This window comes from Streptopelia decaocto (assembly GCF_964273445.1).
Source record: "Streptopelia decaocto genome assembly, chromosome: 20".
In the NCBI taxonomy this organism is placed as follows: Eukaryota; Metazoa; Chordata; class Aves; order Columbiformes; family Columbidae; genus Streptopelia; species Streptopelia decaocto.
In genome coordinates, this window is record NC_138675.1 from 3,546,985 (window position 1) to 3,567,093 (window position 20,109).

The 20,109-nt window shown below is 43.3% G+C and overlaps 2 protein-coding genes across 5 annotated transcripts; both read right to left on the reverse strand.

Moving 5' to 3' along the window:
- Positions 1-27: 27 nt before the first annotated feature.
- On the reverse strand, positions 28-7,195 carry MIIP (migration and invasion inhibitory protein). 4 transcript variants are annotated; one of them, XM_082069637.1, is made up of 10 exons: positions 7,068-7,195; positions 4,649-4,836; positions 3,833-4,321; positions 3,320-3,422; positions 2,757-2,868; positions 2,502-2,566; positions 1,942-2,071; positions 1,519-1,615; positions 562-669; positions 28-270 (listed from the first exon to the last, which is right to left on the reverse strand). In XM_082069637.1, exons 2-10 carry the CDS (start codon positions 4,817-4,819, stop codon positions 106-108), a joined length of 1,440 nt encoding a protein of 479 aa, XP_081925763.1. In that variant the 5' UTR covers positions 4,820-4,836; positions 7,068-7,195; the 3' UTR covers positions 28-105. The 4 variants fall into 4 exon arrangements, with proteins under 4 accessions (XP_081925763.1, XP_081925765.1, XP_081925762.1 ...); XM_082069639.1 differs by lacking the exon at positions 7,068-7,195 and adding an exon at positions 6,446-6,578 and having other exon boundaries at positions 3,320-3,419; XM_082069636.1 differs by lacking the exon at positions 7,068-7,195 and adding an exon at positions 6,446-6,578.
- MFN2 (mitofusin 2) lies at positions 7,113-20,039 on the reverse strand. Its single transcript, XM_082069627.1, has 19 exons — positions 19,989-20,039; positions 18,958-19,099; positions 18,541-18,719; positions 17,751-17,886; positions 17,242-17,404; positions 16,579-16,703; positions 16,153-16,261; positions 15,954-16,061; positions 15,392-15,545; positions 15,073-15,140; positions 14,782-14,903; positions 14,322-14,448; positions 13,899-14,003; positions 13,295-13,397; positions 12,429-12,649; positions 12,135-12,284; positions 11,266-11,462; positions 10,756-10,890; positions 7,113-10,122 (listed from the first exon to the last, which is right to left on the reverse strand). The coding sequence occupies exons 3-19, from the start codon at positions 18,713-18,715 to the stop codon at positions 10,053-10,055; spliced, it is 2,268 nt and encodes a 755-aa protein (XP_081925753.1). The 5' UTR covers positions 18,716-18,719; positions 18,958-19,099; positions 19,989-20,039; the 3' UTR covers positions 7,113-10,052.
- Between the last annotated feature and the right edge of the window lie 70 nt (positions 20,040-20,109).

Sequence of the window (20,109 nt, forward strand, 5' to 3'; positions counted from 1 at the left end):
GTGCATGACTACGAAAACTAGGAAAAATCTGTTCCAAGATTTATTTTTATCCAAATAGAGTTGTTTCCACACCCATTCCTTCCCCAGGGGAATCAAGTCAGTGGTTCACAGAGTTGAGGCAGTCGGATTTAAATTTGGAGCTGCTCTGTAGCGTCCAGGTTTGCTTTGCTCCCTCTGCTGAGAAGCACTGCCAAATCTGAAGCGTGCCAAGTGGGTCAGGTTCAGAAGCTGGTCAGTTCTGGTTCCTCCTGACACTCTGGACACCGAGTTCTGGAATCCAAATGAAGAGAACACTACTCAAAGAATGCCAAAGTGACTTTTCCCATTTTGATGCAGATTGGTGAGCTGAACAGGTTTTTGCCTGTTATCCAGCTCCATTTGCCTTTTTCTGTCTGTGCACAGTAGTTTGCGCAACACCAGAAGAGACAAGGAGATAATCTTCCATGCATTTTAAGTTTGCTCAGTCATCGACAATTATCATAACCTTTAGAGTGACGGGATTGCAATTCCCATCTGTGCAATTCACAGCATTTCCAGGGAGTCTTAACAGGCTGTTCTTACCGGGTGAGGATGGTGAAAAGGGTTCTCTTCCAGTGAAGCTCGCAGATCCAAACTGCTGAGGGTGGGGTTGCTGGAAGGGATGACATTTTCCCAGCCAGCCAGACAATGCTGTGAAAAGAGAGGGGAATGCTGCATTAGAGTGCTTTCCCCTCTTTAATCTACTGTGGCCTGTTAGTTCTAAATAATAACTTCTCCACAGGGAGGTTTTAGCAGGTAATTAACTAATTTGTGACGAGTTTTATGAGACTAACAGGAAAGAGAAGACATCTCTAACGAAGCAAAACTGCATAGCTTTTCCCTCTTCCACCTTTCAGTGGCTAGTTATTTCTAAAACAACCTCCCGCTTTGTGAACTCAAGCACCTGACCTCTCTGAACCTTTCTCAACTGACTCATCCCGTTCCCTAAACCTCAAAACCAGGCCTCTTCCTGTCTCTTCCCTGGAAATCTCTAGGCCAGGCCTAGGTCTGATTAATAACATTGCCTGTGGCATTGCCTAGCGGCCGGAATACGTGACTGACTCTACAAAACCAGTTTTGAAGCCAACTTTACCACAATTTATTTTGCCTGGCCCTTCTACACTGCGAATACTTCAAGGAACCTTGTCTTTTAGACTCTCTAACATCTGTGGAAAGAAACACAGGCATTCTTACGCATGGCTCATTGTGTTGAAATAAGTCAGCTGAACCATGCCCCAGAAGCATACAGCTCCATATGGCACTTTTTTCCTCAGTGTAATAAAGGATTTGGAGATGTGTCATATACTTTATTCCTGTTACGCTAAAGTATGAACTCAGAAGCACACAGCAATGGCTTTTCTTGCTATCTCAGTGACACAGGTGAGAAATTTTAGGGGAAACCCTGCCAGGAGAGTAACAGATTCTCTTTCCTTCTTGTGCTGTAAAACAATGCCCAGCCTGGGCTGTGCCATCCGCATCAGTAACAAGACAGCAACTTACCGAAGGTAATGCTAGATTGTCTACTGGTTCAAGGCTCTTCCTGCGATGGGCTTTGTATTTGTAGGCAGGCATAAGGGTAGATCTGGGAATGCTGACCCTGCAACCACACAACGGAAAATAATTGCCTACATCTTTGACAAGGTGGAGGAAATCTGCATGCCTTATCTATTTGGAATCCAAGGGCCTAATCCCAAAGTCAACCAACAGTTTTGGATTAGGATGTTAGACACTTAACATGTACATTCAGATTCTGAGTTCAAAACTGTGTCTGCTTATGGGAAAGATCAGTAGTGAGTGTTTAAGCAGGAGATATCCCCACCTTGAGAACAGCTATTTTGATGCCATTTTCTCCCTCACAAGATCAATTTTTTCTTCCCCATTGTCTCAAGTTTTGCAGATTACAAAACAATAGTTCTTAACTACCTGACATAGGCTGGTTCTTCCAGTGTCTCTGGGGGCTGGTGACTACGTGGGATCTTACACACAGGGCAAGCAGATTCTGAATCCACAGGGACAGTGAAGAGGCGCTGGTTTAATCGGTAACAGTAAACACCTGCCACAGAGTAACGAACAATTATGGTATTTCCAGTTTGTCAGAAGCTTCCTCAACCCAGTCAACAAAGCTGTGTTCTACCACAGTGCCACATATGCATTCTATAGAAAGAGCTGCTTTTCCTGAAATATCGTTTACATTTCCTGTCCCCAAATTAGTTCCTAAAAAGCAAAAACAAAATTTCAACCTCAACTTAAAACCAGAACATTAGCCAATTACAAGAAACCCTGACAAAGTAAGATGACACTGAGAGAGGAACCCTAGAAGGCTCAAGTATCTTTGGAGAAGGAAGTTTAATCTGGATTAGAAACTGCAGCTAAAACCAACACATTCTTGTGTTGCATGATTGTGGGGCTCTCTCAGAACAACAAGAAAATACTGCTCAGTTGTTTGTACACAGAAATTGGATTAGGATGAAATCTGATCTTACATTTATGGGAACCGCTTATCAAATCTGGTTCTTGTTCAGAAACTATGTAATCCAGAGCTTTGGGCCTAAAGAAACACACAAATACATCAGTTAGTGATGGGGGGCAGGCCCCCTGAACAGCCCCACATTTATTTTTGGGAGGTAAATAAAGGGCTACAAAACCACTTGTACCATCTTCCACTCCAATCGGATCATACTTCTCATTATGCTAAACGGATACATTGCTGCTTCAGCCCTTCCCCCCTGCCCACTTACTCCAGGTTCTGCTCATTAATACATGCTTCCTTGTTGGCCTGTCGGAACTCATGTAGCTCAGCAAAATATTGATCAGACTTTTCTGCTACTGGAGAGTTGGTATCTAGGAGCCCTGAGAACAGCAAGGAAAGAGAAAAGTTCAAGGATTTAGCAAATTTGGGAAATCACCAAAGCAAGTGTCACGCAAAACAGTCAAAACAACCAAAGGTCTGAAGCACCAAAATGGACAATGAGAAGAGCATGCCAACATGTCAAACCAGAGATGTACTGCATGGTTTGGGTCCCTTATTGCACCCATTCGTTTTAGTGACTTGGTGTCCCCTCTGACCCCACTCAGTTTTGCCATTTGCTGCCTGGATTCCCACACCACTGCCACTTCACCGACGCGCAGGCCACCTCTGGACAGGGAATGGCTTCTGACAAAACTGTAGCTCCTCTGCTGAGACCTGCTACATGGGCTCTAGCTCTGCAGTTCTGTCACACCTCAACTTAAAGGGGTGATAAACTGTGTTTTAACTCTTCACATTACCACATCACACTGAGCTTTCAGGTTTAGGATTCACCTGCAATCCAGTCGTAGCCCAGAAAAGGACGCGCAGACCAGCTGCTCACAGGTACAGTATATTCTTCAGGGTCAGGCTGAAAAGTCACATGACCAGCTTCCTTCTGGGAAGAAAACAATTCATAAAGATATCCTATACATCTAGCAGGACATTCAAAGGTACATTCAAAAGAAGATGATCCGAGCAATACCCTGCTCTTCATGCTTATGGAAACAAGCTATGGAGCAGCAACACCACACCAGCCTGTTCTCCCTGAGCATCTGAATCACATACACAGATGGCAAGGAGTCTTACAGCAAAGTGCTCCAGTTTTCTGGACTTGGGTTCAAGGGCTAAGGAAAGAAAGGCCTCAACAAACTGCCAACAGTCCCTGGCTGCTACGGTTGGGAACAATTCTGACCCCAACTTCCAATTTGCACAGTGGGAACAGGGCAAGCAATGTTCTCCTGACCCTTTCTCTCCATCCACCTATTGACTTATGAAAATAAGCAAAGCATTGGTTTCACCGTTTACCTTCAGCTCTTTGGACTGAGATGTCAGCAAGATTGATTTGCAGATTATGGGCTCTTTAAGGACCACATGTGGCTTGCTGGTCTCTTCACTTTGTATTCTGCTCACTGATGGGTCCAGATGATCCTCAGGCTGTTTTTTCTCATGGAAACCATGTAGCAGAGCGGACTGTTTTCTGTTCTCTCCATATCCCAGACAGAAGGATTCTTTCTCTGGACTTCTTTGACCATGACCATCTCTATCTACTCTAGAAGTTTCTCTGCCACACATAGTGATCGCAGACACTGGTGTAACATTCTTTTCATTACCAGGAAAGCTGGAATCCAAACCGACTCCTTTCTGCATCTTCACTCTTTGCTGAACCCCTCTGTCATTGCTGCTGTATTTAAGAGATGAACAGAGGGCTGCTCTGGCTGTGTAAACTCTGGGTTCCACAGGCACCAACACTGCAGACTCAGATGTAGAATTCACAGCATTGTCCTGGTTTTCCTTCTGTAACGACAGACACTCTCATACCATATGATGCTACAAATACCTATCATTAGGACAGTTCACTCAGCACGAGAAAAACCAACCTCCCATGCTAGTCTGCTCAAATCATTGTACAGAAAAAACCCTCAAATCCTGATGTTATTCATGACACATTAAGAAATGTTTGGAGAAGGTAAGAAAGGGGTCTACTTCCATTTAAATGCAGCTTTTCCCAGTTTGAGGAACTGCTACACTTTCAGCCTTTGTGCTTAGAAGAAACAAAAGGATTATGTTCTGCAATGCCACAAGGCCTATTTGCTTCCCAGAGCTCCCAGACACAACACGTACCCCTCTCTTGGGCACAGGGACAGATCTCTCGGTAGCTGCTCTATTATGAAGAGATGCTGGAACGAGTGGCCTGCTGGGAAGTCTTTTTCTGATCTCTTCCTGCTTCATTCTGAGCCTCCGTAGAAGGTCCTGGTTAGCCTGACGCAGCCTCTTCAGGTGCTCTAACTCCATCCTATGAAAACAATTTCCTGTAAAGCCAGAGGAAGCGTGAATGATATAAATGGAACATCGAGTAAAGACGACGACTCAGGAGAAACCCCTTTCAGGGGACTTCTCATCAAAAACCCTTAGAGCTGTTGAAACATTGGGAGTGTTGATCATCGCTCCTGAGAAATCAGCCAGTCTCAAAACTCTTTACGCTAAGAACTACCACCACTGCACACTTCTCTCCCCTCAGATGTACTGTCAAATATTTGCACCCAGAAACTGGTAGCTGACTGGACAGAGACAAGACATTCTTACAGAGGGAACCATAAACACAAAAAAAGTCACATCAAAAAGCCAAATAAGCGACATCTGATTCCGAGGCTGATACTTAGGACAACCTTATGTAATTCACCAAAATGTATTTGTGATAATACCAGGATGCTCATAAGTTCAAAGTATAAGTTGTGGAGATGAATATTTGTACTACATCCAAAAGAAATATTGAGTCAAAACCATCCTCCACGTTCCATAGGCAGGAAAACTCCAAAAGGCTCAATTATGACTCAGGATGAGGGCTCAGACAATTCCAGTCCCACACATTAACCACTAAAGGTTACTGCCCTTTATTAGAAGCGTGGGGAGGTTAACAGATAAATAAAGCTTAGTTTGATTGGAAGGTTGTTATGCTGTTCAGCATGTTTACAACATTATAAGCTCCTCTAAATTTGCAGGAAGTGTTTTTTAAATAAAACAAAGCAAAACCCTAAAGCCAAACCCCCACATCGTTTTTGATTAGAGTGATCAATTATGTTCTCAAGTGAAACTGTGCTTCTCTAGGACCTTTTGTTCTGAAGGATCCCTGAAGGATCTCCAAAACTCACCTGGTTTGTTTTTGTGCCTGCTACCTTGGCAACTGGATGCATGGAGTCAAATGCATATGCTCTACAAAAGCACTGGGAGGAAGGAAGAGCAGTGCTAACAATTAAAAAAAACTACAAATCTTTTTGTTACAATAAATGAGAAGCACGCTACTAGACACAAATAGGAATATCAGTCTTGAGGAACTGAATTTGAGATCATTTGAACAGAGTTCCCACAGTATTCACAGGACAAAGCTAACAGCACCCTCTCTACATTTCTCATCGAAAAGCAAATACTCTGAAAATAACATTAGTCAGGGGACTTTTTGGAAGGGTTTTACCAGATGAGATCCACTCTTAGCATAAGCTGTTAGGCCTTCATGCTCAACCCCAGGGGCTCAAGGGTATGAAACTGCTTTGGTCTGAATACTTTGTAAAAAAGAGCTTAGCTTCTCACAGCTAAGAAAAATAGATAATAGTCGTCTTGGGAACTAAGCATTCTCATCTCTCCAAGAAAGTTGTCTAACACCTACGGAGGGCTTCCCAGAGCTGTTTGTGCGCATACACGCTGGTTTGGCTCTTCCGTGGCCAGGAGGAAGGGCAGTTGGCCGTTGGCACTGTAAAATTCCCCTTTCGTCTTTAAAAGGCAAGTCTAGCAGCCGACAGAGATCCGCTAAAGCTTCCCTGCAGGGTACGGCGTGGGGAGCCCGCCAGTCTGACCAGGCCAAGCACTGCAGCCGTTCAGACTCCCCCCGCTCCCCTCCCGCCGCCTCCGCGTATCCGGGCCCACCTGCGCGGCACCCCGGCGATCCCGCAGCCGGGAGGGCCCCACCGCCGGCGGGTCCCCGCCCTCGCTGCAGCCGACGCTGGGAATCCCCCGGGCAGCCCCGGCCCGGCCGTTCCCGCGGCGCAGCGGGGCTGGGCCCGCCCCTCGCTCCCGGCATGCGCGGGGCTCAGGCACCGCCCGGCCCCGGCGGCCGCAACCCCGGCCCGCGGTCACGGGCAGGACGGGGCCCCAAACTTGCTCCTTTTGGGTTCATTAAATGGCCACAGCTCATCCTCTGAGCTTCCCCCAGAAGCTGAACGGGAGCTGTTTTGAAAACGTATCACTAGAAACCTGCCGCCTTCTCACACACCGTGTAATCTTATCAACCGAGAGTACTGGTTCACCACAGTTAACACAGTACTTGCTGACCATTATTTCCCACAATATTCTCAAGAAAGCACTGATTCAATATTGACATTTTTAGTATAGCTTAAGAAGGAATCTCTCAAGCCTCCCCATCAGATAATTCAGCATTATTGGTCTCATTAATTTACATAGCAAGAACACAGATAACAAGTCACTGTCGTCAAACAGGCAATTTACTACAATAGGGCAGCATATCATTCTCCAAATATATTATACTTACACTTGAAGACTTTGTATCACAACACGCAGAACACATCCGGAGAAATACTTTTCCAATTCATTTTTATTTTGGTTTCCATTGTTTACAGCATTGATACAGGAATAATTCATGCAAATTTATCACCTTAAATACAGCAGAGGGAAAACTCACTGGTAAGAGTATTTTGAAGAGCTCCATCAACATAACACAATGAGGAAAAATAAGTAGCAGCAATAAGATAAAGTGCATTTAGCTGACCTCCTTTAATAAGAGTTGGAGGATGATTGCTTTTGAAATCACCTGTTCACAGGATTAGTTTATCATTCTTTATGAAAAGCAAAGAACTGCTTCCTTGCTAATAGTGTTCATTCTTCCACCACTCTGAATTAAAAGAAGTACAGCTGTATTTTATTTAAGAGGAATCCAGCTCATAGGGCTTTCTGTTAAAAGCTCGATTCTAGATTACTCAGGCTTGTAGGGACAAGGGTTATATACGTATGTAAAAATTCTTCTCTCCCATGTTAGTTTTGCTGTTTAAAAAAATCCAGGTGGTTCTTTCCTTCGTTCTATAGGTTGGGTTTCAGCACAACACTGAGAATGCCTACACCACCAAAATCTGGACAGTGTCAGAAACATACACATTGGCAAGACACCAGATTCTAAGAATCCACCAATATCTTTGCCCTTTACAGATCAGAGATGCTTCACATCAGCTCATTTATCAGATTTCCCCTAAAGGCTGCTGAAGACACGCTAACAGCACGTCTTCAAAAGCAAGGTCAGCGTTTTGGCTAGCCCAGAGCTGCTGAGTAGTAGTACATCATCATCTCCCTCTACCTGGAATTGACAATTTTGTGGTGTATAAGGGATGTACTTAACATTTTAACTCAAAAGCATAGTGCATGAATGTGTACGTGGCAGCCTGAGAGACCAGACATCCACATTTATTCACATAATACCTGCAGCAGAATAACAGTGGATGATTCCACTTACTCCGGTGTACTTCATCACAAGCCTAGAAAACATAGTTCCAAAGGCAAGGGCTCAAATTTCTTTCTTACTCATTCTCTGATCTGATCCAAGCCACATTTATGTCCCGGTAGTTGCCTGAGGAAACTGACCACGGCCATGGAAGTCCTCTAATGAAAACAGTTTTTCTGCTTGGGTTGGATTCAAAGCTGTCTACTGGAAGTGAAAGGTTTGTTTGCCTCCTGCATTTCAGGGACATAACAAAAGTCTCACTGCCAGCTCCTACACGATTAAGATACTTCAACTCTTACTGGAAATCTTAGAAGAGCCTAAAGTACTTACTGACATTTCACTATTTTAACTCCCTCAAGTATCAGGCAGTTTCTTCTTTCTGAAACTTTTGCGACACACGAACCAGGGGACTTGTCACATGCACAAATATTCACACCTGAGCAATGAACGAGAAATCTTAAGCCCAGCTGATAGCATGTTCAAGTGAAAAGTCTCATTGTCAATAAGAAAACAACTCTTAGTAGTTCTGAATTCAGCTGGGACTCCTCAAAGATAGCCCATATTCTCTAAAGTTTGATGCTGAAGAGATTTAGGGTGTCACTAACCTCAGAACTACAGGATCTGATTCTGGATTCCTCAGACATTTTGTGGGGAATACAAAGGTTATACTTACACATGGCAAAATACTGACCCACCAAGTGGAAAAGAAACTTTGCAACATTGGAACCTGAATCTGGTACTACTGAAATCAGTGCGAATTTCTCATCTATCAGTTCCAACAGGAAGAGACTCAAGTTCTAGTTCCAAAATCTTACACCCCAAATTGAAAATTGCTTCAGGACAAAACTAACAGATAAATTTTATCTATTTGCAAATAAAAAATATCTTCAATAAAATTAATTGCCTTAACCCATTCTTGCCCTGTCATGAAATACAAGGGACAGGTCTCCCCCTGCCCCAGAGGAGCTGCACTTGCCAGCTCATTCTCATACTTTAAAAGAAGGGAAACAACAGGAAATCAAATTACTGCACGGACTGTAACATCCTATGGGAACTCTACAATAAGCAAAATCTCTTACAGCTTGTAATCCACATGCTGTTCTTGTGGCCAAACAGTGGTTAATGGAATTCCAAAGGCCTGCTTCCAGAAAACACAGCTGTGCATTTCCAAAACAACCCCGCATTCATCAACTTATCTCATAAGGCAGTTCATTACATTCTGTCAACTGGCTTTTCTTTCCTATTTTTCTTCCTCAACAAGGTGCCAACTATCAGCGCTACCTCCTTCACAGGAGCTAGTCAGGTCTTTGCAATCTGTTTGTCCATGATGTGAAATGGGCCAGACTGCATTACTCAAGAGGAAGAACCAAAGACAATAAGCTTACCAAAGCAAAATCTTAGTCCCTCTTGCTCTGGAAGAGAACTGGGTTTTGTTCATAGGTCTAAACATACTGACAGTAATAAACCTTTCAATGAACATGGCGATTCTCTGTCATGTTCTATAATAATGGAATATTAACCTAGGAAGTGGGCCTGCACGTGCTATAAATACATTGTGAAACCATCATTATATCTGTGTGCATGGGATCTGTGTTTAGACAAACTGCTTGTCACACATACATAAACTTGGGGCTTGGAAGTCAAAAGTTCTATCTTTGTGTAGTAAAATGAATGACTTCATAAAGAGGTGTCAGAATAACTTTCAACCTGATAAACATTTGCTTGTTTTAAACTTGCTACTGTACTTGATTTTGCTTTAAAAAGCCCCCTGTAAATGTATGAAGTACACATTCCTCCTGCAGTAGCCTCGTCTCACAAGAAGGAAAAAGAAGAGTAGTAATCAGCTAGTGTTTAAAGGTGGGACACAAAACCGGGAAGCAGAATCCTACTGTTCACACAGCAACTGGAAACGTAGCAACAGGCTTTTGCTCACTCCCTTTAGGGAATTCCATCACCCACCATGTTCTCTGCAGTAATTAAGAGAGCACTGAAGGGAAACAGTGTTGGTTTTCTCTTCTTTCCACACTATCTGCTTTGCTGCAGGTACTGATGTGTGAACATGTTGAGTTCACTGTCAAGCCAACCCGCTTTATTCCTGCAAGGACAGAAAGTCTCCATTAGGCCAGTAAAACACCTCTTCTCACAGCAATCCGAAGGAAACACAACTAAAACGAGGGAACAGCAAAGCATGCAGAGGAGAGCCAGAAGTCCACTCCAAAATGCTGCAGCTATTCCTTGACCTTCCCCAGGTCAGGAATGCTTCCCTGCCAAAGTCCCTAGGCTTTGACACGTAAACAGAGATCTTGGTTACAACTTCACATTGATCTTGCCGTGTAGATATGGAATGTTTGAAAAATTCTTCCCAACGACATTTGCAGGGTGAAGAAAAACATCAGACAATCATGTACAAAGGCAAGGGTGAGACTTTTTGCATAATTTTATATCGGCCTGAAGCAGTTTGTAGGAAGGCTGGATGTTTGATAAATGGAAAGCAACTGTAATTCCAAACAAACTAAAAACAAGAAAGAAAAAGTGTTTTGTGGGAGACTGCTGACAGTACATGGGAAGGTACATTCTGAAAGGGAACACAGCTTAGTAGAAAAAGCTGCTGATATCTGCACATCAAAAGCTATGAGAGAAGGACTGCATTCAAAGATACACCCTAGGCTGAACATCCTGGGGTAATCACGTAAAAATCAACTGTATGCAAACGACAATACAATCTCACCTGAGCAGTTTTGCTTTGCTCTGCAGTGAATCCAGAACTTCAATTTTTTTATTCAAGGCAGAAATTTCCTGCTCAAGATTCTCCCGCGTGACATCCACTTGCTGACACAAATGAGCAAATGTTCCAGCAAGCTCTCTAAGAAACAAAGAGAATAGTTGGATACGACGGAAGGTAAGAAAGGTAAGATCAAGCAGCAAATTCAAGGAATAAATCCCTTGGTGTACAGTGATGACAATACTGACTCAGGTGCTCATCTTTCCACTTTTGCACAAGCATCAGTGCAACTTGACTTGGGAGACAGAAGTACATTAAGACTAAGGCGTAACAGCACCCAAATACTACATTGGTGATTCAAAAACTCTAATGTTCTTTTAAAACACATGTACTATTACACATTTTTCAACCTGGAATTCAATATGCAGATTTATCTTGTTTTAACAAGGAACATCATTAAAAAAAACCCAAAACAACAGAATTCAGATAAAGTTTAACTGAATACAGGCAACTCACTGTTGAACTTGGTGGCTGCAATTAGAACCTGTGTAACTGACGATGAGCTGCAATTTCTCACCAGCGTACTCTACAAACTGCCGTTTGAAAGCTCTCTCTTTCGCTTTTGTGGTCCAGGTGAGTCGCTCATATACATAAAGGAGCCCATAAAGGCCAAAGGAGAGAGCAATCAGTCTCCAACCCACAGCCTTCCAGACCTAAAAAAAAGTACAAGGAAAAACAAAAGACATGATCATCACCTAGGAATGATGATAACTCCTAAAAACAGTGCACAGAGCATCGTACTTACATTCTAGGCACGTGAAAATCAACCCTGACTTGCAAGTGGTTTCATTGTTCAGGCAGCTTACTGCTGATGTCCAGTCCATAAAATAAAAATACCCAACTTAAACTATCTGGGTTCTGTATGGGTTAACCTTCCCAGTATATTTAAATATCTGCAAGTGCAAATGAACTTTGTATGGTTCACAGAATCCCTGTTTCTGAAGTAAAAGATGTTTTTAAGCAACCACCTCCCGTTTGAGAATTCACCTGTGACACTGGAACAGCATGTAGGTATGGAACTGGCACTAGAAAAACTTAGACCCTGCCACAACAAGATCTGGAGTTACCGTGCAACTTGAGCTAGATGTCTTATGCCTCTTCAGGCTGGGGAGATTTGAGATCCAAAACATTCATTATGTTCAAAAGACAGAAAAGCAGGAGGTACTGATTTTCTCTTAAATAAATATTTATACCCAAATGGAAGAACAAAGGATAAAGTATTTCACTATCCGTGGATAGCAAATATCTATGCTCAGCAGTGCGAGCACTTTCAAGTCAGTGCCCCAACTTTATTTAAATAAATACTGCTTGGATTGCCAACGCACCACGCCACCAACCACGATGATCCCCATGGAAGTTCGGGAGGTTAATGAGGCCAGTCCTGTCACCATTGACACCATGAGCTCTTCCTGTGTCATAGAGCCCTGAGGCAAAGGAGGCAGACTGGGATTTGCTGGTGTTAAAGGGCGTTGAACCTAATTAGAAAAACAGTGACAAAACAAAAAATACAGAATAAGAGAAGGCAAGCCACTGCCCTTCCCACCAAGAAGACTTCAGCAACTACCAAAATGATGAATATCACATCTACCCCTGACCACTCAATGAGGTATTCTACCTACCTGGTCATTATAGCCCATCAAGGCCCGACGACCATTCTTTGGCCCCAAAAACCTGTTCACCAGCATCGTCCATCCAAGAGAGAAATGGAATTCTATGTCCTCTTGGAAGTCGGCACAAAGCTTGTCACAGTTCAGATCATAGCTGAGCATGAAGCACTGTCGGGGAATTAACATGTCTACCTGGCCCCGCAAAGAGACTGGGAGAAGGGGCTTTAAACCATCTGCACAGATGGAAAAGAGAAACATTCAAAAAATGGATGTTGAGTTCACAAAAATTAACCAGACTTGTACTCTGTAATCAGGGTGGTTCTGGGATGTTCCCTCCTCAAGAGTTATTTTTCTTAGTCCCTTAAATTTCCTAAAGCCAAGCACGTTGCAAAGCAAGAGATACATCACAAATTACTATTCAATTCTTAGTTTTACAGATCAACTCAGAAGGAAATCTTTCCATGGACTCTCCCAAACCCTTACAGGTAGCTGGCGAAGTTTACAGTTTAGCAATAACTTGGAAAACAGAATCTGAAGGCCAGTTCTAAAAGCATTTAGACACGATACTCCTCTTACATCTTATATTCAGACAGGCACCTAGTTACAAGTCATTCACATTTCATTAGATCTTGGTCTGTGAATCACCCAAGTTTCCAAAGTCACTGTTCCCTTCTGTCATGCAGAATTAAGCTGATTGTATGTATCCGTTACCAAATCACTGCACAACTTCAGACAGAGTGGAAAAAAGCAGGAATAACTAGTCCTGATGCCAGCTGCACATCAGCCATCAGATTAAAGAAAAGCCCAGAACCCCTACCTAGTTGGTTTGCATTACAGTTATAGGAAAGATAAAGGGAAATATTGCCTGCTGAACTGACCTATCATTTCTTGTTGCATTGTCTGCAGGGAAGTTGCAATTGCATTGGAGCAACGATCCGACATGTTACGACCCAGGCCTTCCTCAATATGTTTATGCAGCTCCTGACAAACAAAAAAAGGGTTATTAAACTTAAAATAAACATAGGTAAGATGCAGGCTGTGGGTGCTAGAGCTTGCCAGTTAAAAAAACCCTCCCAGAACAGGAGCACGCATTCTGTCTGCTCATTGTTCTAATATTAGTTTCATTTTTCTTCCCCATTCTTCAGTGGAGGAAAAAGCAAATCAAGAAATCTCACATGTACTCTGTAGTCTAGGAAAAGTTCTGTTTGATCTATACAATGTGATACAGCATATATGCATCAATTTATCACTAAGATTATTAAAAAAAATATTTTTTTTTTTTTATGATGTTCACTCTTCACAGAAGCCATCCAATATAAGGAACATTCTAAGAAAAGCTTTTTCCCAATATGAAAAGCTTAGCTCATATCTTAGTTGAAGAATGTTAAGCATTTCAAAGAGCTGGCGTAACAACTGACTCGCAGCTAAAAAAAGGCCACTTTAAGTTCCTTAAGTGACCTGTAAGACGCAAACATCACTTACACTTTTATAAACTTTAAGAACTACTTGAGATGGATGGAAGTCTGCTTGGTATTCATCTACCAACACTGAAAGCCGTCTGATTTCTTCTGCCATTGCATTTGACACCTAGAGAAACAGCACAAAACAGCTTCTAGATATTCTGTCCTCAGGAGAGATGGAAAAGCACCGAAGACATGCACTTCTTAGTAAGCACTACGGAACACTAGACACTATGATTGTGCAGCGCCATGTGGCCATTGTGTGCCAAATGCAAAACGCGATGTTGCTGACTTGCAAACAAATAAGGTGGCTGAGCAGCATGTAGATCTATGCTCTGTATAACAACATGGACAGAAAAAGACTGAGGCAATCTAAGACTTGTGAAAAATGAAGTGCTGGTAGCTGTTTCAGACAATCACTTTTTCTGCAGCCACTCTTCCTTACCTGCCTCTCCACTTCTTCTGTGATCTGCTTTATTTTCCGCTTGTAGTCTTGAGTAAGGAGCTCCAGCTGTTTGTCAATAAAACCTAAACGTTCCTGTCGTTCCTCTCGCATTTCCAGACAGTAAACTCTGGTGAAAAAAAAAAAGTGCCCATCAAAAAGCCAGATAAATGCACTTTTGATCACCAAATACCATTTGAATGCCAGAAACAAGGCAGATTCTCCCACTCAACAACAAAACGTGTCACTACCTACAATACATTACATACACAAGGCACAGGACAAAAAAAGGTTATTCACCCAATGGTTTCACAATTCAATAGAAGCAAGATTACTGGTACTTGTCCTTCCCACTTCCAAAAACGCTGTATTCTACTTTGCATTTCAAATGCTCCTATTCCCTTAGATTTCTCCCAGAATACAAGCTTCAGTTACACAAGCACCAAGCATCAGCTCTCCTCACCGCTGTTCCTGGGCAGCAATATGCACAGAATCCATGATGAGACGAACATCTTCCGCGATCTGCTTTGCTCTCACCGTATGCTGCTCAAATTTTGTTTTTACTGCTGACTGTGAGATACATTCCTGTATGCAAAAGGCAGCCAAGATTAGAAGGCAGAAGCACACTAACACAACTTCCCCTTCCCGTGTAATCTGTTTCCAAAATGTGGTCCCACTCCGTGTTTATAAATTTCAGTCCCCAGCCTTTCAGGAGTAAAATCTAAACAGAAGGTTAGCACACATTTACACTCACCTCAAATCTTCTCTCGAAGTTCTGAAACTCAAACATTCTTACTTGAAATCCATCTGCCAATGCTCCACCTGAGAGAAAGTACAAAACAACCACTTGAGTTTTGACAAAGCAATCACATGTTGGACATCAGGAAATGCTCCTGCTTTACCTTGAAGACAATGCAAAAGTGCTGCTAAGTCACCTCTTTTTTTTGACCATTCTATTAATAATCTGACCCACCCCAATTTAATCTTTTTTTTTTTTTTTTTTTTTTTTTAACAAGATATTCTCTATTTTCTTCTGTATAAGAAAATGGAAAGTTTCTGTTAGCTTTCCTCACCTCCTTCTGGCATCCCTTGAGCCTTCTGAATCCTGGCATTCAGCACTTCTTTTGCTGACACAAAGAAAATTCGATCTCCTGCCTGGGCTCGATCCACCACACCCAGCTCATCTACCAGGAAACTGGTACAGCGCTCCATGTGCTGCCGACGCACCTGAGGGATAAACAGGATAAGCCCCACATGCAGTTAAATCCACTTTATGCTCCATCTCTTAAAGGTGAGTCCAGGCACCCAGATGCCTTCTGCTAGTCTAAGCTACCAAAACAAAACAATATTAAAAAAAATCAACTTAGCTTCTGGAAGATTCCAGAAGAGCAATCTAAGTGATCTAACTTCAAAATTCCCCTGGGAAACTCCTGATTTACAGCTCAGAAATTTCAAGAGTCACGTCCTGACCACTGCTCTACAGTCTATGCTCCCCCTAGTCTCCACACTGTGGTAATAAAAACCCAAACTGTAAAACAATTACATCCAACACTTTGATTCTACCCGCAATGACCAGAGGCAAAATGGACTCGATAATATCCATGCAAAGAGAAGGAATTTAAACACATCACAAACCTCTTCCATGTATTCTGGTTCAGAGGCAGATGCATCCCAGCGGTTATTTAAAATAAATATATTGGGTCGAGACAGACGTTCATTCACCTTGTGAAAGAACTGCTTCTCCTAAGCAAAATGGGACAAAACCTCTTAAGATTAATATGTCATTTAAAAAAACTTTTAGCTAAATTCACTGAACAAGTGGACTTGAACATACAGTTTGCATCAACGTTGATTCAGAATTTGCCACGAGGACAAATACGTCAGCATCTAGACAGAATTTGTCAATCCAGCTGTCCAGCTCTGTGGTTACATCAATGCCAGGGCTAGCAATAAAAAGAGACATTACAATGCTGTGAGAACAGCAAATAATAGGATTAAAAAGTTAATAAGAAATACGTTTCAGTTTTTCAAGGCATTAATTTCCCACATCTGAGCTACACCGTCCTGAAGTGACACAGAGTACAGACTAAAACGAAGCACCAATCAAGAGAAACTCTGACTGCTAACTACAGCAAAGGACTTTAGTCACTGTCATAGATAGAACAGGGTCAATTTCCTTGATGTCTTCAAATAAAAATTTAACGAACATTTCTGTAATTAATCTCTGATAAGCAGGAAAGGAAAGAAAGCTATTTCTCACCTGTCCATCAGCACCAGGTCATCCTTTAAGAGAGGACATTTGGAATTAGGCCACATTACGCTGACTAGGCTGCCAGCATTCAGAAGTTCATCTTGATGAAGGGCATGAGCCAGCTGGTTTACTGTCTGTTAAAAAGACGGATAATTTATAACACTTTGCATACACTAAGACCCATTAACACAATTATCTCTCCTTCAGGGCTGTTCACAGACAATTCAAGATAAAACCCAACCCCAAATCACTTTCTCCTTGGAAGGTTTTCAACATAAAACTTGCTTGAGTCTCCCAGTCAAAAGGCGAGCACTTAGTTGGAGTTTATGAGAAATTTTCCTGTCACAAAAGGCTACTGAGGAATTACCAGGAAGTCAGTGCCTTCTGTTAGTCACACAGAGCTCAGAACCTCCTGAGTCATCGTTCTGGTTCCCTGCTATCACTAACAAATAAACATATCTTTTTCATAAAATGAACAATTTCCATGCTATATCTTGCTCCATTCCTCCCTTCCTACATCATAAAAAACGCCGTTCTTCATCTCTACTCCTTTAATAATTAAAATACTTAATTGTGAAATCTATTAACAGTGCTTTTATTTTCTTGTTTCTTTCAATTTCTGGCGCTTCTGAAGAGCTCTTCTGCTTTATCTTATGCTTAAGGAAATTGTACCTTAACACTCTTCTTTTCCTCTGAGCCTTCCGTGAGCAGGAAAGCTTCATGTCCATCAGTCCCTTCTACACGCAGGAAACAATTAGTGGTGTGTCCAATTCCTGAAGGAAGGACTTTGTCCCATAGCATGGCATTTATCACAGTGCTTTTTCCATTGCTTGTCCTGAAGTCAGATTGAAGAATGTTATAGCTAGGCCTCTTGCTTTCATACTACAGAAAGCAAGTTCTCTAAAACAAGCAGTATCAAAAGTATTAACAATTTAGATGCCACAGGAAACTTAAAAGATGACTTTTCTATTTTCTTATTGTAAGAATTCTTCCAAATCAAAGAATTATGCACGGCAGTATTTGTTTCCAATTTACAAAAGGACTAATACCAGGAACATGCAAATTACAAGCAAAAGCTGGAGCATTAGGGTTTCTATAAATATTTTTTACTGGCTACAATCCTAAAAATGCCAGTCACCTTACTGAGTGGGGAGCGTAGGCAACATAAGCACGTGACTCACCTTCCAAAAAAAGCAACTTTCATGTGTCGTCTTGCCAACACTTCACTAATGCCACTGACTTTTGACAGGTAGCCTTTGACTTCCAGTACCTGCTCTTCTGTGGTGACAGGATCAAGCTCTATGTTCCTGTGTGTTTCTAAAACAAAAATTATATCATGTCTCTGAATTCCAAATCACCTGCCTCAGTACTGGGTGCACTCTTCATGATGTAACACACACGACTAGAGGTTTATCTGTGTCCCAAAGACTGTGTGGGTGATCTTGACACACGCAATTACACCCTGAGGCAATTTTATATCAGATGGTTTCTTCTATGTATCTAATAACCACCCTTATCCTCAGGACTGCCTTAAACAGAACACAGCAAACATTTCCAACACTCCAATACCCTCGAATAAAATTTTTCTGTCTGTGTATTAAGCTGCTAAAGCCAATTTTGGGCATAAGGTACACATCACTAGCAATGACATGTCTAGGTAAGAATACTGAAAGAATTACAGGTAAAAAACCTAAAGGGTCTTGTATAGGCCAAGCACAGCTTAATAACTAGCTCAGTTTCATAACATTTGTGAACTTGTCTGCTTTAAAATGTGAAACCTGAACCCCATCCAAATCCAACCAAATAATTTCCTGTTCTCCTTGTAAATACCAATATATAAGCACACATGGACATATAAATAAGCACAGGTATAGTGATGTCATTTAACTGAACGAGGGGTTTTGGTGTGTGTTTGGGGAACTCTATGTGGGTGAAGCAGTTACACACTTGCAGTTCAAGAATTCAGCTTACCTTCCAGGAACAAGGAGCTCTCATTGATGTATGCAGCCAGCTGCTCAAAGATACCATTGATTTTCTTCTTTGCAGTGACAAAATGTTTAAGCGGAGAAGCATTTACTTCAGCCATGTGTCTCTTGTCCTTCTTCACTGCAACTATTGACTTGGAACGAGTGAACAACAGGGACATCGCGCTACAGGGAAAAATCCAGCAAACAACGGTGGCTCACCAAGTGCCAGCTAACTAAGCATCCCACCAAGAATTAGATAAATACAGGTTTTAAAAATAACTTTTTTCTTCCACAAAGAAATTGCTCCACTTTCTACAAGAGCAAATTACTCAAACATCAGAAATAATAATAATAATAAAAATCCATCTTTGTTCTCCCTTCAGGTCAACAGCCCCCAGCAATCACGTCTCCCTCTGCTTACTTTCAGGATGAGTTATGTTTTCACAAGTCAGGCATGGTCAGCTTGAGTCTCTCTTGAATACGAACGACTGCAGCTCTCCTGCCGTCCCCCTCGCCAGCCTCCAGCCCGCAGCTCTTTCAGTGACGCCGAGTCCAGCCTGTCCCTGTGGCAGAGCGACCAGGGGATGAGGGACACGGGCTGCCGAGCTCCCTGACCGGCCCAGCTCTGCTCCCCCGCCATCCCAGCGCCCGGGGGATGCGCTGGGCTGATGCTCCGGGCAGCCCCGCAGAATCCCAGAATGTCAGGGGTTGGAAGGGACCTCAAAAGCTCTTCCAGTCCAATCCCCCCACGGAGCAGGAACACCCAGATGAGGTTACACAGGAAGGTGTCCAGGCGGGTTGGAATGTCTGCAGAGAAGGAGACTCCACAACCCCCCTGGGCAGCCTATTCTAGTGTCTGTTATCCTCACTGAGAAGTTGTTTCTTCTCATATTTAAGTGGAACCTCCTGTGTTCCAGTTTGCACCCATTACCCCTTGTCCTATCACTGGTTGTCACCGAGAAGAGCCTGGCTCCATCCTCCTGACACTCACCCTTTAGATATCTGTAAACATTAATGAGGTCACCCCTCAGTGTCCTCTTGTCCAGCTCCAGAGCCCCAGCTCCCTCAGCCTTTCCTCACACGGGAGATGCTCCACTCCCTTCAGCATCTTGGTGGCTGCGCTGGACTCTCTCCAGCAGTTCCCTGTCCTTCTTAACTCAGGGGCCCAGAACTGGACACAATACTCCAGCTGCGGTCTCAATGCGGCCCCATCACCTTCTCCTCACACCTCAGGGGACGGGCGGGAGGGCGGCAGCCGGCGCGTGCACGGCAAAGGGCGGGAAGCGCCCCCCTGCCGCCCCCACAGCGCGGCGCGCGCCTCGGAGGGCAGAAAGACCCTGCCCCGCGGGTCCTCCCGTCCCTGCCGCCCAGGAGGCGACCCCCCCCAAGAGCCCGTCCAGACCTGGAGAGGCTCCCGCCTCCCCCATCACGATGCGCCGCCCCAGCTCTCACCTTCACCGCCGCCACCGCGAGGCCGCCATGTTACCCCCGCCGCATCGTCAGGCGCGAGGCGCCGCGTGTCATCGCCGCGCGCCCTCTCGCGGGGCATCACGGGAGCCGTAGTCCGAGGGCG